We start from the raw sequence: 15,681 nt of genomic DNA on the forward strand, positions 1-15,681 counted from the left end.
GATGGGCTTTACCCAGTGAGCTGGGAACCAACCAGTTCTCGCCTCCAAGCCTGAGTTCACACATCCCCGACAGGAAGGGAGATTGGCCCAGTGAGCTGTAAAATTCCATGTTTATACGAAGAATATGGCTCTTTGTTGATTACATGTTGGCTCAGAGATCCATTTGAGTAACGGATGCATCATCAGCCCAGATGTGCCGTAATCCACGTGGCCTCAGGACCCCCCGGGCACCCACGGTGTCTGCACTGAGTACCAGCAGCAGGAGAAAGCACAGAGTCTGGGTTTTGTAAAGGGAGTGATTCAGTACAAAGCCACGAGTGTCACTTCCTTGGGAGAGAGGCATCCACTCCTGTTTCTTCTGCACTGTTATACACGGATTTTGTAGAAGACGTAGAGCAGAACATTGCAGCGTGATTAGGTACCCATGAGACGAATTCTGCGAGGTTCCGTCTGTACATAATTTATGCAGACCATAAAAGATGCACAGTCTATAATTTATAGACCTTCTTTTGAAAATGATCTAATCTGACTACAGATTTGGAGAGAACATATTCTTTTCAAAAGTTCTCAAAATTGCCTATAACAATCCACTGGTTCATCAACTGGCATATCAAGCAATCTTACCTTCTGAGCACATTTCCATCTTTTTAACCGATGCTCAGCAGTACCGCCTCTGAGGCAGGCAGCAGGAAGGGGGTCTTCGGGGGAAATGTGGCCCCTTGCAATCATCTAATAAAGATATCCATGCGCAGCCCATCGTGTTCTGTGTAACCCCATGTGTGATTTTTGCATCTGGAAGAAGATCCCCTTGTGCACAGAAATAGTTACTTTACGCCCAAAAAGTTAATAAGGAATCATCACCATCACTTAATGTCCATTAATCCAATTTGGATAACCAGTCTGTTTAACTACAAGGTAAACTGTGGTATAAAGGATATGCACAAACAACTTCGTTTAACTAGGAAACACTTCACTGACTACTAATTTGGGTGGCAATTGTGAAAAATAGGAGACTAAAGGAAAACAGATCCTCTCAGAGTAAAGCAAGGAGAAAACCACGGACCTTTCTTCTTCAGTCTCCCTGAAGGCTTATCGAATATTTCACATTAAACACTCAGTACTGCCTTTTTATTTTTTTATTTTATCGAAGTATAGTTGATTTACAATGTTGTGTTAATTTCTGCTGTACAGCAAAGTGATTCAGTTATACATATGCATATTCATTTTCATATTCTTTTCCATTATGATTTATCCCAGGATATTGAATATAGTTCCCTGTGCTATACAGCAGGACCTTGTTGTTTATCCAGTCTATATATAATAGTTTGCATCTGCTAATCCCAAACTCTCAACTCATACCCCCAGCTCCCTCCCCCTTGGCAACCACAAGTCTGTTCTCTATGTCTATGAGTCTGTTTCTGTTTCGCTAAGTACTGCATTTTAAAGCTCAAAGTAATGAGGCTTCTTATAGAAAAGGTATCTGTAATGCTAACCCCAACTTCTGTAACCTTTATTCTCATGGTGTCCCTGCAAATAAGCGTGTATGTGTGTGTGTACATGCATGCGTTTTTTTAAGGTTAGCTATTCCCCTCCCTCACACTTGCTTACATGGGTAACCAGACTAGATCTCTCTCACAACTTCCACACTTCCTGTACTTGATAAAAGGTTCTTCCCAAATGTACGCATCACACACACACACACACACACACACACACACACACTCTCTCTCTCTCTCTCTCTCTCTCTCTCTCTCTCTCTCTCTCTCCTGCTCACACATACTTACCTCAGTTTCAGAAATGTCCTTTGCCTTGTCGGGAACAGCAGGCTGTTTGTTCTAAGTGCAGACCATTGTCTCTTTTTTCCTGAATTCTGCGTGAGTCGACACAGTGAATTAATGAATTTCCTGGGGTGGAGGCAGGACCAGTTATACCTTTTTCTCACAGGCTCTGTTTCTCTGCCGTCGCCATTGTTGGACACCTTAACCCCTTGAAGTCTGTCCACCACTCCTGTGACTTTGCTGAGGCACCTGCAGCCAGTTAAGATGCGGTGCTCAAGTGACCTCGTACCCTGCTGTAGGTGAGGCCAGGGAAACAGAAGAGAGGCGCCCACCTTCAAAACATTCACCCTGCAGTTATAGAGGAGGACACACCGTCATGTACAAGAAGGAACTAAACACCCTTGGGGACCGTGCTGCCCTCCCAGACCACAGGCCTCCGAGAACAAAGACTAGGGTATGTCATCTGTGAATCCCACAGGGTCAGACACATAGAAAGTATTAGGAAGTCCTCAGTGAATGTTTCTGAAGAGGTGGAAGAATAATTACAAAGGAACAGATAAGCTGGTGCAAGATAACGACTCATACGAGGGAAACTTCTGTTCACTGCTCCCCTTCGCCTGGTTCTTCCACTCGGGAGAACAGACTGCAGGCGCGAGCCACCCGTGTGTGTGTGTGACGTGGTCCCCTGGGCGCCAGTGAGGATCACGACAGCTCTGTCTGTGACGACAGAGAGGAGGCTACATCTGGCCTCCCCAGTCAACCCTTTGGTATGATGTTCTTGGTAACTCAGCCCAATCCATGCTGTCCCTTTAACAGAAGGCAAAGTCATTTTTACCCAAAGATGGATGAATTATAAATTAGGCTTCTTAGAGGATTCTTTCTGTGTGGTGAGTCAGCTGATGCTTTCTTATGGGCCATCTCTCACATGGCTAGGATTGAAACATGTTTGCGGGTCTGAATAACAGGTGTTTCCCAGAACTCGCTCTCCTGGCCCCCGAGGGAGTGCGAGCTGAGTGCAGATCAGCTGTTCAGTATTCTCCAGCTGCACCCGCGGAGGTGACTGTCGGGGGCCCACATTCGGTGCCCACATTCATGGTCACCACCGTCAAGCCCCGTCGCTTGCCTCCTGCAGACACTCGTGCCGCTTTGTCATTGGTGCCCGGCCGTGGAACATCCTCGTCTTCATCTGGGTCTGGGCTTCCTGTGTATCCACCCCTCTACTGGCCTGGGCTGGGATCCTCACTGGCTCACTCTGTCGCCTCTCACTTTACCTGCCATGTCTCTGGGGTGCATGTAGGTGGTCACCTGCCTTAGTGTCGTGAAGCGCTTAAGAGGGCAGGGGCCTGGACGTGGCAGATGGACAGGTGCGCTGGGACAGACGCATCACAGCCCCTGTTGCACGGGTACCTTCCCGGGCCACATACATCTGTAATTTCTTGGCAGTAGAATCGGATGCAATATGGGATGGTCTCCAAGCTGCCAGAGCTCCTCTTTTTTTTTTTTTTTTTTTAACTTATTTATTTATTTTTGGCTGTGTTGGGTCTTCGTTTCTGTGCGAGGGCTTTCTCTAGTTGTGGCGAGCGGGGGCCAGTCTTCATCGCAGTGCGCGGGCCTCTCGCTATCGCAGTCTCTCTTGTTGCGGAGCACAAGCTCCAAACACGCAGGCTCAGTAGTTGTGGCTCACGGGCTTAGTTGCTCCGCGGCATGTGGGATCTTCCCAGACCAGGGCTCGAACCCGTGTCCCCTGCATTGGCAGGCAGATTCTCAACCACTGCGCCACCAGGGAAGCCCCCCAGAGCTCCTCTTTTGCTCCACTCACATCACTTGAAAATTGAGTTCTCTGGGAACTCCCTGGCGGTCCAGTGGTTAGGACTCTGCGCATTCACTGCCAGGACCCGGATTCAATCCCTGGTTGGGCAACTTAGATCCCACAAGCCGCACAGCATGGCCAAAAAAAAAAAGAAAAAAGTAAATTGAGCTTTCCCCCCTCTTTGCACACTGCGGGTATATCCTATCCTTGAATAACTTGTTGAAAACCATAAATGATGTCCTATCTTGAATGCAGAATTGTCTTTTTCCTTCTCTGAACTTTCCAAGTCTGCTGACCTCATCTTCTGAGGCCTTACCCTGCCTTCTCCTGAAGGCTTGGGGTTATCTGGCTAAGGAAATAGGTGAGTAAATGCTGGGGACCTCTTAGGAGAAGAGGGCCAAAGAGGCAAAATAATGCAGCGAGCAGGGTTACAGTCTGTGTACAACTGCTCTCAGATTCACCGAGTGACAAGACATCAGTATGTCTACATTCCTTTCACTAATTAAGGGATTTCAATAAAGTAGGGTTCAATTCAGTTGGCTAACAGAACCCCAGAATTCACTGCCTCGGAACTTCTCCTCTCAAAGTATCTGCCGTATGTTTACAACCAGATCAGGACAACAGTTTACGGCTTAAGCCACTGCCCCATTTCTCTGGGACCAGGTTTCCAGCAATGAGAACGTGGGACAACTCTGGACACTTCTCTGATATAAAATCCAACCAAAGAACCCCCTTCACACCTGACAGGAAGGTGTGGACTACGTTGCTTCCTCATCCTGTAAACCTCAGGATTAAGGAATATGCATTTGGGTAACTTTATTGGAAAATTGCAGAGGTGCTGCTGGATTACAGAAGTGGACTGACCTCATAGCCAGGAGATGAGTTAACTAGTAGGGATTTCACTGGATTACTCACTGGGAAGTGAAAAGAGATAGAGTCTGAAAGGAAAGAGCTGAAGGGAACCGTGACATACAGTGGAGAATTAGCCCACAGAAGGGAATAAATATGGAGAGTATGGGAGGAAATAGATATTTCAAAAGCCGGCATTGGGTTCACCTCTTTCAGCTTCAGACTGTCTACTTTTGAAATAGAAACAGAACCCTTATCACTGAAAATCCTGGACGGACAGAGAAGTCTCTGTTCTAGAAAAGGATGGTACAGTCATCACCTCACCAAAGAGAGATTCTTTTCTGATGTTGTTGGGTGGAGAATCCAATATCAAGAGTGAATTTGTAGGAGTTTTAATCCATTCAACTGGTTGAATCACATACATCCCAAACCCAGGACTATTTATATGAGGTTCAGTCAACAATTAAGCAGGTCATCTATTTGTGTCACTATATTCTTCAAAGTCTTTGCTGGGTTTAGCAGTTCCTGTGATAATCTAGGGAAGAGGGTTATAGAACAGGTGAGGTTATTGAGATCCAGGGAGGCCGGGGCCTTTTCTAAGTTCCTCTTTTTGCTCCTGACCCCTGGAGCCATTTACCTCCCCCCAAAAGATTAACTGGGACAAGTGTGCACCTCAGACTACCTCAAGGGATTTAGCCCAGATTCATGTTTCTGAAACTCAAGTTCATTGTCTCTCTCATTCTGGTAGAGACCATCAAGTGTGAGCTCTTATACTCAGTAGAGCACCTGGCGCTCTACACCGTGAGCTGTTCCCTTCTTAGTAATAGAGATGCTGACATGAAGCAAAGATGGCAGCCAGTGGACATTCTCTGACGCGATGGGGCTTCAGACCTCGCAGTGACTCTGTGATGTGAGCGCTATTGTTATCTTCACTTCATAGATAATACACTGAAACTTCCAGAGGTTAAGAAACTACTCCAAGGTCATGCAGCTAGTAACCGTCAGCCTGTGACTGGAACTGCAGAACCTCCCTCCTGAGCACTAAGCTATATGGCTTCCAAAGAACCTCATTCTAGAGTCATGAAATCGATTTCCCAGACCTGGAATAATTTTAATAGCCGTGTGGTCTACTGTCCTCTTTTTTTGCACATAGGATGCTGAGGACCAAAAAGGGTCTGTGACCTGCACAAGGTCACACAGCTAGAATCAGCCTCGAGCCCTCCTGCGTGCCCACCAGGCCTCTCCTGTCACACCACGCTGCACCATCACTAAATGCGAGTTTTTGAGAGAACCTTCTTTATCCGTGGTCCTTAAAAGTAAAATGTTACCCCCCTACCGAGAAGAATGTCCGCCTGTGTGTGTGTCTGTGTGTGTGGCGTTTAAAGAACATTTCCAGGTCTATAACTAACTAAGCCAGAGAGGTCACATCCTGGAAACCTGGGGGATGTGGAAGGCACAGTCCCTGAGCTCACCTGCTCTAAGGAGCCACAGGTGTATCCGTCGTGGTGTGCAGCGTCTGCTCAGCAGCTGGTAACAGAGGTGCCTGACACACATACCCAGGCGATCGACTGCTCCCAGCCCACACGCATACACTCACACACGCGTCCCAGCATCCAGTGTGTACGCGGCACCTAGCAGCCCAGCTGTCAGGGCAGCTGGCTCAGCTGCACAGAGCCGCACGGTGGTTCCGGGGGTTGTGTACACTCACAAAAAGGAACGAGTGCCCTTTACAAATGTGGGTTGTACAGAAATCCATGTCCTGCGTGCCCCCCCCCACTTTTCGAACACACACTTTCTACCCCAAGACTGTTCCTCTTATTTTAAAACACAGCACCAGGAAGGTCCACCAGGATAGTGTCAGAAGCAGCTGGAAATCATGCAACAGGGACTGTCTCCTACCGAGGTCAGGAGAATCCCATCCCTCCAGCCCCCCCACCCCATCCCCCCATCAGGGACTCAGGACTACTCCCAGAGATGCCCCCCGCCAACTTCGTCGATCCACAGTGCCCTCCCCCTTCCACCACCCTGGGAACCTGCACTTCATCTTTCTGGTCTCAACTGTCACGTGGTCTCCCTTGTGAAGCTTTGGGTCTCTTCCTTGAGATTTAACGTTCTTCTTTCTACCTTTCAATAGCAGTTTTTGTTTTGCTAGTTTTACTGCTGCCAAGCATGATCTAAGAGCTTTACAGGCAAGAATGTGGTTAATCTTTCTAAAACCATTATTATTATCCCCATCTTACAGCTGAAAAATGGAGGCACTGAGAGGTTGAGTGACGTGCCTGAGGTCACACAGCTCGTTAGTGGGGCCACGCTTTGAACCCAGACAGTGTGGCTCTGGGGCATGTGCTGTGACCACTGAGCTGCCTCCTTCTGCCCTGGGTCAGGTCGGTTATTTCCACACCAGCCTCTTCACCAGCGTTAGACTCATTCCTCTCTCCTCTCAGTGCCCCAGCCGTGCCGGGCCTAGTCTCTGCTCATCATGGCCTTTGGGGCTGTCTGGACGGGAGGACAGTCTGGACGCCGCTGCCCTGAGCACAGACAGAGGCATCACGTCACTGCAGCGGTGGTGGGGAGCCCTCAAAGCTCCCCAGTCTGCCTCAGCCTCTCCACTTCAGATGATGGATATAAATAGGGATAATTCGTGCCCCACAGAATTAGTGTGAGGGGCTAGTAGATCATTCTAGGACTGGAATGATGGTGACCCCCGTATGGTCTAGCCTGGACGGCTCTGTGACCCACACAGAGACAACAGATAAAAAACTTTAGAGGACTGCAGTCCTGCTGATCTAAATTGTTACCCTGATACATGGGGAGAATGCCATTGAGAGAAAATATGGAATCTTCTTCTCAAAGATACGTCAGATATCTCTCTAAGAAATGTCCCCTCTGATGGACCTCAGGAGATGTGTATATATATATGTATGTATATATAATATATAGGTGTGTATGTATGTATTATGTATACACATGTATGTGTATATTATATGTTATATATAATATATGATATATATACACATACGTATATTGTATATATTATATATGTGTATATATAATATGTATATATAATATATATGTTGTCATAATGTTGTCATTGCTTAAAAGATTTCTGAATGTCTTCTTTCAGAATCATCTTTAGACTGTGTGACACACATTTTCATTGTCCTCAATGGTGGCAAATCTCCCTCTATTAGCAGGACGACTTAAATTTGGGGAATGGCTAAAAGTCAAGGCCAGTCTATTGAATAAGGTGGGGAACAAGCAGCCTGGGTAAACGTGTTTCTTCAAAGGGCTGATGCTCTGTGACCTAGCTGGGGAGGACCCTTGTCATCCATGTGCGGTCAGAGAGAAAAGCAGCAAGACATCTCTCGGGAGTTCTGCAAGATGACACATCGAATTCCACAGGAGGCTTCAAGGCCACGTGTTTCTTTACAGCAGATGAAAACAAATGTGACGGATATGGATATGACCTTGTACATATTATAAGTATTATGTGTCCATTAATTAATCGATGCTATGGGAAGACCAGATAGAAAACCAGAAGCCCTGTGGGGGGAACCTTAGGCAGGAGCCTGAAGGTGAGAAAGAGGGATTTGCTGGTGCCATGAAGTGACTCCTCCAAATTCACACTATCCAGACCTCCAGCAGCTCCTGACTTCGTGCCAGTTTGAAACAGCCTTCAAGGATATTGCCCAAAGGAGGCCCCAGGGCCCAGATGAAGCAGGTTTGGAAGGGAGGAGCTAGGAACCTACAATAAGCCAGGTACTTATGCAGAACTTTTATATAGACTGTGTCACTTACTCTTCAAAATCTCCCTTAAAAAAAAATCAGTGCTGTTATCCCATATTATGCACGAGAACACTGAGGCTCAGAGGATACGCGTCACCGGCTGCAACACCGCAAGTTAACAAGATAAAAGCCAGCGCACATCTGTCTTACTTCATCACGCTGGGACCAAAGCAATCCGCATTTTCAGGATATTTAAATGAGTGAATGTTTTCATTGCTGTGAGAGTTCTGTTAAAAAAAAAAAAAAAAAAAGTGTGCAATAGATCTGTTCTCTTGGAAGCCTCGTTAGCAGCTGCTCTTGGCTGGGGCCCTTTATGGTCACTGTGCTTCCCAGCAGTGTTTTTGCTCTTGCCAACCAGAGGCCCCAGCAAAGCCGCACTCAGCTATTAATAGAACCGTGGTCACTGTCTCTTCGGATGTCTCCTTTCAGAAAAAGAAAGAGTCTGCTGAAAACCCCTTGACAAACCAAAACTTGTACCAGTGCCTTTGTCTTTTTCCTGCCTTCCACCTCCTTGTCGGTTGTGTCTATTAGGTGGTGCAGTGGTACCCGCAGTTGAAGGGCTGACATTTAATCGCTTAACCCTTCGTGATCATGGGCTTCTTAGCAAAATGAGTCCTTGGGCCCAGGCACAGAGCACAGAAGCAGACCTTCACGTTCTACCCCAGCCCCCTTCCTGCCAACCAGAGAGTTGGTGTTACGGGAGCATCCACGGAAACCTAGCCATCTGTGATCAGGTATACAGAAGAAGGATGCTTTCAGCGTGTGCTTCTGTTCTTCCTGCCCCTCTCCCCCTCATACCCTCACTCACGCCAAGAGGCCAGGCAGCTAAAGTCATTTCAAGCCTTCCTATTCGGTATCTGTTCCCGAAGCTGGGCCTGGCGAGACTGAAGGAAGCATAATTGACCCTGAGCTTCCTCCTCCAAAGACCCCTGTGCTTGGGGCCTGTCCACAGCTTCTCCGCCGCCACCATCCAGCTCATTCCCTGGAGTGAGTCACTCTTGTCCCTGGGCCGGCCTTTCGTTTCCTCCTTTCAGGACACAAGCCAGGGAGAGAATGAAGGGGAAGGAGACCGGCCCTGGCCCCTGCTGGCTCTCCCCTCAGGCCAGCCACTGGTGAGGCCACAGTTGCAAGAACCCAGTGATTCCAAAGCAAAATCCAAGCGTGAAAGTCTATGTCTGGCATTCGTGATGATCTGGAAAAGGAAACTGTTTGGAAACTGTCTCTGTGGCTCCTCACGGCTCTACTGGATGTGATTCTCCTCCGCAAGTCAGGACACCCTTTCCTAGTTTCTGTTGGGCGTTAATCAAACCTCCCTGGTGAGAGAGTGGACTTGCCCACCAGTGCCCCGAATAGGTGTGCAGGCAAGAGGGACAGAGAACGCACCAGAGTTTCCTTGGCTTCTGCCTATGTTTCCCCAGCAGAGAGCTGGCACAGCACTCAACACTCTGCTCTCCCCTCTCCCTGCACCAGGAAACCCAGCTTCACCTCTTCAGGCATTCAGGGGGATCTGTGCCCTCTGACTGCCTGTGGCCACCTCCAGTCCAGATCACCACAAAACTATCATCATAATAAAATTAAGAATTTCCATTGGTTGGGGGGGATACTCACAATGAACCTGCTCTAGGGCAGATGTTATCACTCAGTCCAGTGGGTCCCAAACACATCTGCACTTTGGAGTCGCCTGGGGGCTATAAGAAATTACGGATGCCCGTGTCTTACCCAGAAATTATGATTTTTTAAGTTAATTTTTATTGGAGTATAATTGATTTACAATGTTGTGTTAGTTTCAGGTATACAGCAAAGTGAATCAGTTATACATGTACATACATCCACTCTTTTTTAGATTCTTTTCCCACATAGGCCATTACAGGGTATCGAGTAGTGTTTCCTGTGCTATACAGTAGGTCCTTATTAGTTATCTATTTATATATAGTAGTGTGTATATATCAATCCCAATCTCCCAGTTTATCCCTCCCCGCCTTACCCCCAGTAACCATAAGTTTGTTTTCTATGTTTGTGACTCTATTTCTGTTTTGTAAATAAGTTCATTTGTGCCATTTTTTTAGATTCCACATATAAGTGATATCATATGATATTTGTCTTTCTCTGTCTGACTTCACTCAGTATGACAATCCCTAGGTCCATCCATGTCACTGCAAATGGTGTTATTTTGTTCTTTTTATGGCTGAGTAATATTCCATTGTATATATGTACCACATCCTCTTTATCCATTCATCTGTCGATGGACACTTAGGTTGCTTTCTTGCCTTGGCTATTGTAAGTAGTGCTGCAGTGAACATTGGGGAGCATGGATCTTTTCAAATTATGGTATTCTCCGGATCTATGCCTAGGAGTGGGATTGCTGGATCATATGGCAACTCTAGTTTTTTAAGGAACCTCCATACTGTTCTCCATAGTGGCTGTCCCAGTTTACATTCCCACCAACAGTGTAGGAGAGTTCCCTTTTCTCCACACCCTCTCCAGCATTTATTGTTTGTAGATTTTTTGATGGTGGCCATTCTGACCAGTGTGAGGTGATACCTCATTGTGGTTTCGATTTGCATTAAAAATGATGATTTAATTGGCCTGGAGTGTGGCCGAGGCTTTGGAATTTAATAACCCCCCCCAAATGATTCTAACGTGCAAATTTGGAAACCCCTGCCTTAACCTTAGAGCCCTCTGAGATGGAATAAAAACCACCCCCTGCAGATGAAGAACCTGAGATTAAGCAAACCTGAGTGACTCACCCAGGCTCACCGCAGCCTTAAGGAGAGAGCCAGCCTCTGTAGTCAGGCTGTCGTCTACCTCCTTGCTTCTCAAAGTGTGGTCCGCAGACCAGCAGCATCACCTGGGAGCCTCTTAAATGCAAATTCTGGAACCACAGGTATCCAGACCTACTGATCAGAAACTCTGCGGTGGGGCCCAGCACTTGTCACAGGCCTCCAGGATCGTCTGATGCCTGCTGAAGCTTGAGAACCACTGCTACAGAGACATCAAGGTGCCCCGAAGGTCACAGTAACGTGCAGCCAGCCTGGGGAGCTAGATGTGGCCACCCCCTGGCGACCCCTGCACCTGGAAGGCGCTTTCTGCCGCCACCGCCAGGGGGCGCCCAGCTGCACCCGGGAGGTTGGGGGATGGCAGAGCCGGCGGGAGGGCCCGGCAGGGTCAAGATCATTGGGAACCGAGCTGGCCCAAGGGAACTGGAACAGTCCCCAAGAGAAACTCTAAGCCTTTGGTACATTGCAGAGGCTTTTGGTTTCCCTGACTCCCAGGCATTGAAGCCTCCACACCCGTAGTTATTGAAACTTTGGGGATGGGGAGGGTAAAGACTCTAAAAGAGAAGAATAGGTGACTATACACTATGTCCTACAGCAATCACATTCTAATAAGGCACTTTTATTAGACAAGGTATACCTAGTTAACGTAGGTTAACTTTGTAATTTTTGGAGAAATACACAGATTTTTTGACTTATGTGTTCATTCCATTGAGAATTGTTTAATTTTTCTTTTTTTTTTTTCTTTTTGGCCGCGTGGTAGGCGGGATCTTAGTTCCCCAACCAGGGATGGAACCCCGTGCCCCCTGCAGTGGAAGCGCGGAATCCTAACCACTGGACCGCCAGGGAATTCCTGAGAATTGTTTAATTTTAAAAGTGCATGTATATACTCTATTCGTAGTTTTGTATCTATCCACAACCCTCTGCTTGCATGATTGAAGTCACAAAAAGGTAAAAGCAAGTCCCCTAAAATAGAGGAGACTTTGGTACGTGCCATATAAGCATCTTTGTTAATTACCATTGTGAAAGTAATTAGACATTCTATGAGTGAAATTAGGGTTGTTATCCAATTAGACATCACAAATATGCAGGATCTGCTCAGACTCACTTTACATCTAGGAAAAGAACTGGAAATTATAGATCTCTGTTATTCTGGAATATTTTAGATCTGGCACAGGTATCCATGATATAAATCTTTGAAATATGGATAAGTCAAAATATTTATAAATGATTATCCTTTATAAAGTCACAGATAATGTTCCCATGAAGGGAAAAAAAAAGATTCCCTAAGGAAGCTAAAAATTTAATGAGGGCAGGGACCATCTTTTTTTTTTTTTATAAATTTATTTATTTATTTTTGGCTGCGTTGGGTCTTTGTTTCTGTGTGAGGGCTTTCTCTAGTTGCAGCGAGCGGGGGCCACTCTTCATCGCAGTGCGTGGGCCTCTCACTGTCGCGGCCTCCCTTGTTGCGGAGCACAGGCTCCAGACACGCAGGCTCAGTAGTTGTGGCTCACGAGCCCAGTTGCTCTGCGGCATGTGGGATCTTCCCAGACCAGGGCTCGAACCCGTGTCCCCTGCATTGGCAGGCAGATTCTTAACCACTGCACCACCAGGGAAGCCCCCAAGGGACCATCTTTGTCTTGTGCTGCACTGTATCTCCAATTCCTGATGTTTCTGGCTTACATCTTCCCAAGTAAAGGTGATAAGGCTTATCTAGAACGGCACTGAATTGGCTGCCAGAAAGTTTCATGAGGAAGCAGCTAAGGTAACAACCAGCCTGCACCACACCGGAAACACGGGTGTACCAAGGTGTTTGGCGTTCTGGGAAAGGCCACCCCAGTCCATATTTCTTTTTGTAAATTTTCCCAACCTGGGATTGTCCTTCCTACAATGATCCTATGCTTGTCTCCATGAAATTCAGTTTTACGTGTACCTATTGCATATTTTCTGTGTATGGGACACATACCGGATTTGCTGGGTGTGCAGGAATAAGCAATTGAAAGCCCTTTGCATGCTGGCAGGTAATAAGCAGGTATAACGCGGTGTCAGAAGGGTGTCATCCTAGCAGAACTGGCACATCTTATCAGAGCACCAGCAGAGAGCATCCATGGAGAAAAGACTCTGAAGGGGTGCGGCATTTGAGATATTCTTTGAAGAATGGATAAAATGTTCAGCTAGATAAAATATCTGAGTGGGAGGAGAGCATCCTGCACAGAAGGAATGGCATGTGTAGGAGGCTGGACCATGAGGTCTGCTTGGGGATCAGGCAAACCGCTTGTCTCTGAACATAAAATATATGTGGTTAGAAAGGAGAGTAGTGAAAACAAACAAAAAAAAAGGATGAAGATGCTAGTTGTGTCCAAATACAAAAAAAGATCTTTACCTGCCAGGCCAAAGTTAATTTCTACTTAATTTCATGGGCAGTGGTTGGAAATGGAAGTTTACTGAGCAGAGCAAGTCAGTGCCATTGGGATCGCACTTGGGAGGGTTTTTGCAGCTACTAGTATGGAGGGGATGCAGGAAGTTACCAGAGCCTGAAGATGGTGGCGGAGGGAATAAAAATGTGGAAAACATATTTGAGAGAGATTTCAAAAGCTTCTTAGACTTGGCAGTTGGTTGGGTTTTGGAGGAGGATTGCCAGGTTTTGTGCCTGGGTGACTGAGGAAATCTTAAGAGTCATTAACATAGGGAGTTCACCGGGTTTTGTGTATTGAATTTACTTATACTAAAATGAATCTGTAATTCTAACTTGGGGAAAACACATAGCTACTACCTTCTTCAGGAAAAACAAAAAACAAACTCTAATCTTCACTTTGGGCTCTGATTTCCTGCTCAGTCCTCCTCAAAAATGTTCGATCAGTTCCTGAAACTAGAAGAAATTTAAAGTTCAGAGGAGCTAAAATACTGCAAGCTAACTTTTATAGTTTATTTTTCCAGGCCATTCCTGAGTAGAGATAGACAGGAAATGAATGGTTACTGTAACTGAGATGTTTGTAGTATAAATACAATTTGTTAACTTTAGACCATTTTCCTAGGTTTTATTCCTCCCATAACTCAAATTGTGTTTTATTCTGGGGAGAGAAAAAAATATATAAGTGATCTAAAAAAATAAAGTTAAGCTGTACTTCTGATTTTGTGTGCAAATTGCATCCTATAAATTGTACTGTGACCCGTCATTTAGAGAACTCCAAAAAAAAAAAAAACCCTAAATCTTCATTTCCTTTGTGTTTTCTAAAGGTCAAATGCTGCAAATACTGGCCAGATGACACAGAGATCTACAAAGACATTAAAGTCACCCTAATAGAAACAGAGCTACTGGCAGAATATGTGATAAGAACATTTGCTGTTGAAAAGGTAAGTTTTCACACTGCTTTGAAAAGCTTTGGTCAGACATTAGTGATACCAGCCTCATTAAGTTATCTGGGATAATTCATACGTGGTCACACCTGAATGCAGGTAGGCTCTCTCCAGTGATTTCTCAAGATTGCATCTTGCCCTGTGATCCTGTAATAGCTCAGTTCCGTCTTTGAAGCAAATCATTCCCATTTCATGAAAATCTGTGTTTTGCAACTAAACCAAAAGATACACCTAGCTGTCTACTTCCTTTTTCTTTTTAACCTGATTGATACTGTTCAGCTCATCTCTCTGTCCTTGTTCAGAGGCAGTTCAATAAATGTCCTTCATGCTGTATGTCCATGTGGGTTTCCCAGTGTTGAGTTCGTATCGGTGTGGAGACACAGGTCCTAACTCGTCCTGGATCCCCTCCACCTCCTTGAGGCTTTTCCAGCTTATGGTTTAATATGGACTGATGGATTTTCCAGGTGGAAGCTTCTACCTGGAAACACACATAAGTAGACCTGGGATGCTCTTGCATGAACCAGCGCTTCCATCCATTCACTCCCATGCTGGTTTCAGCCCTCGGGCCCTGCGGGCGTGGGGTCCTGAATGCTGTGCTCTGTCCCACGGCCTCATCCCACATGCATGGATGGGACTGCTGCTCTGTGCCTTCTCCACAGGGCGTAACGGGGAATCTCCTTACTCCCCCTCTTTCTGCTGACATAGGGAGGGGCCGGAAGCGAAGCAAACTGCAGTCCATCCAGAGAAGTGTCACAGGTAGGCTGTGGGGGGTAGTGGAGGTGACGTGGCTGACAAACGCTCTGCCTTCCTGTCCTCACCTTGCCTTCGAAGAAGGGGACCCACGGTTTGGTCTCTGAGGTCCCCCGGCGTCTGTCCACGGCTGAGCCATACACCGGATGTGGCGATGCCGGCATGAACTTACCAGTGGCGGGTGCCCTTGCAGGCGCCGGGTTATAAGTGGACCAGGGCGGTTGGCTCCCAGCCCACCCCCCTACTTCTCACTGCATCTCGATGCACTTTCTGGATTAACAAGACCAGTTTTGGGAAATGAGGAAATTGCAGCGTTTGCTTACTGGCTCATTTACCCTGATTTTTTCAACTACCTCTCCTGGTTTTCAAATCCCTATTTGTCATACAATCACAAGGCTGAAGAGACTTTCATTTATTTTAATCTGTTTCTCAAACTATTTAGCTTTTTTTTTTTTTTTCCCTCAGCCTGTCTTTTTTAATAAGCAGGCAGGAGGCTTAGAGACTTCAAACAACGTGGAGTTCTGGCTGACTCAATTCTTCAAGTTCTGAACCTCACACTTTGATGTCGGGTTTTTCC

The 15,681-nt window shown here is 46.4% G+C and overlaps 1 protein-coding gene across 7 annotated transcripts in view; it reads left to right on the forward strand.

The window, feature by feature from the left end:
- PTPRM (protein tyrosine phosphatase receptor type M) overlaps positions 1-15,681 on the forward strand; it is a 745,966-nt gene that overhangs the window by 697,299 nt on the left and 32,986 nt on the right. For 4 of the 7 annotated variants that reach the window (XM_060310545.2, XM_060310546.2, XM_060310548.2 and 1 more), the window contains 2 exons: positions 14,235-14,351; positions 15,060-15,110. In XM_060310545.2, the coding sequence (XP_060166528.1) occupies positions 14,235-14,351; positions 15,060-15,110 (168 nt within the window). The remainder of the gene's footprint in view (positions 1-14,234; positions 14,352-15,059; positions 15,111-15,681) is intronic. The other 3 variants (XM_060310547.2, XM_060310549.2, XM_030836644.3) reach the window with 1 other exon arrangement.

Source organism: Globicephala melas, chromosome 13 (genome assembly GCF_963455315.2).
Source record: "Globicephala melas chromosome 13, mGloMel1.2, whole genome shotgun sequence".
In the NCBI taxonomy this organism is placed as follows: domain Eukaryota; kingdom Metazoa; phylum Chordata; class Mammalia; order Artiodactyla; family Delphinidae; genus Globicephala; species Globicephala melas.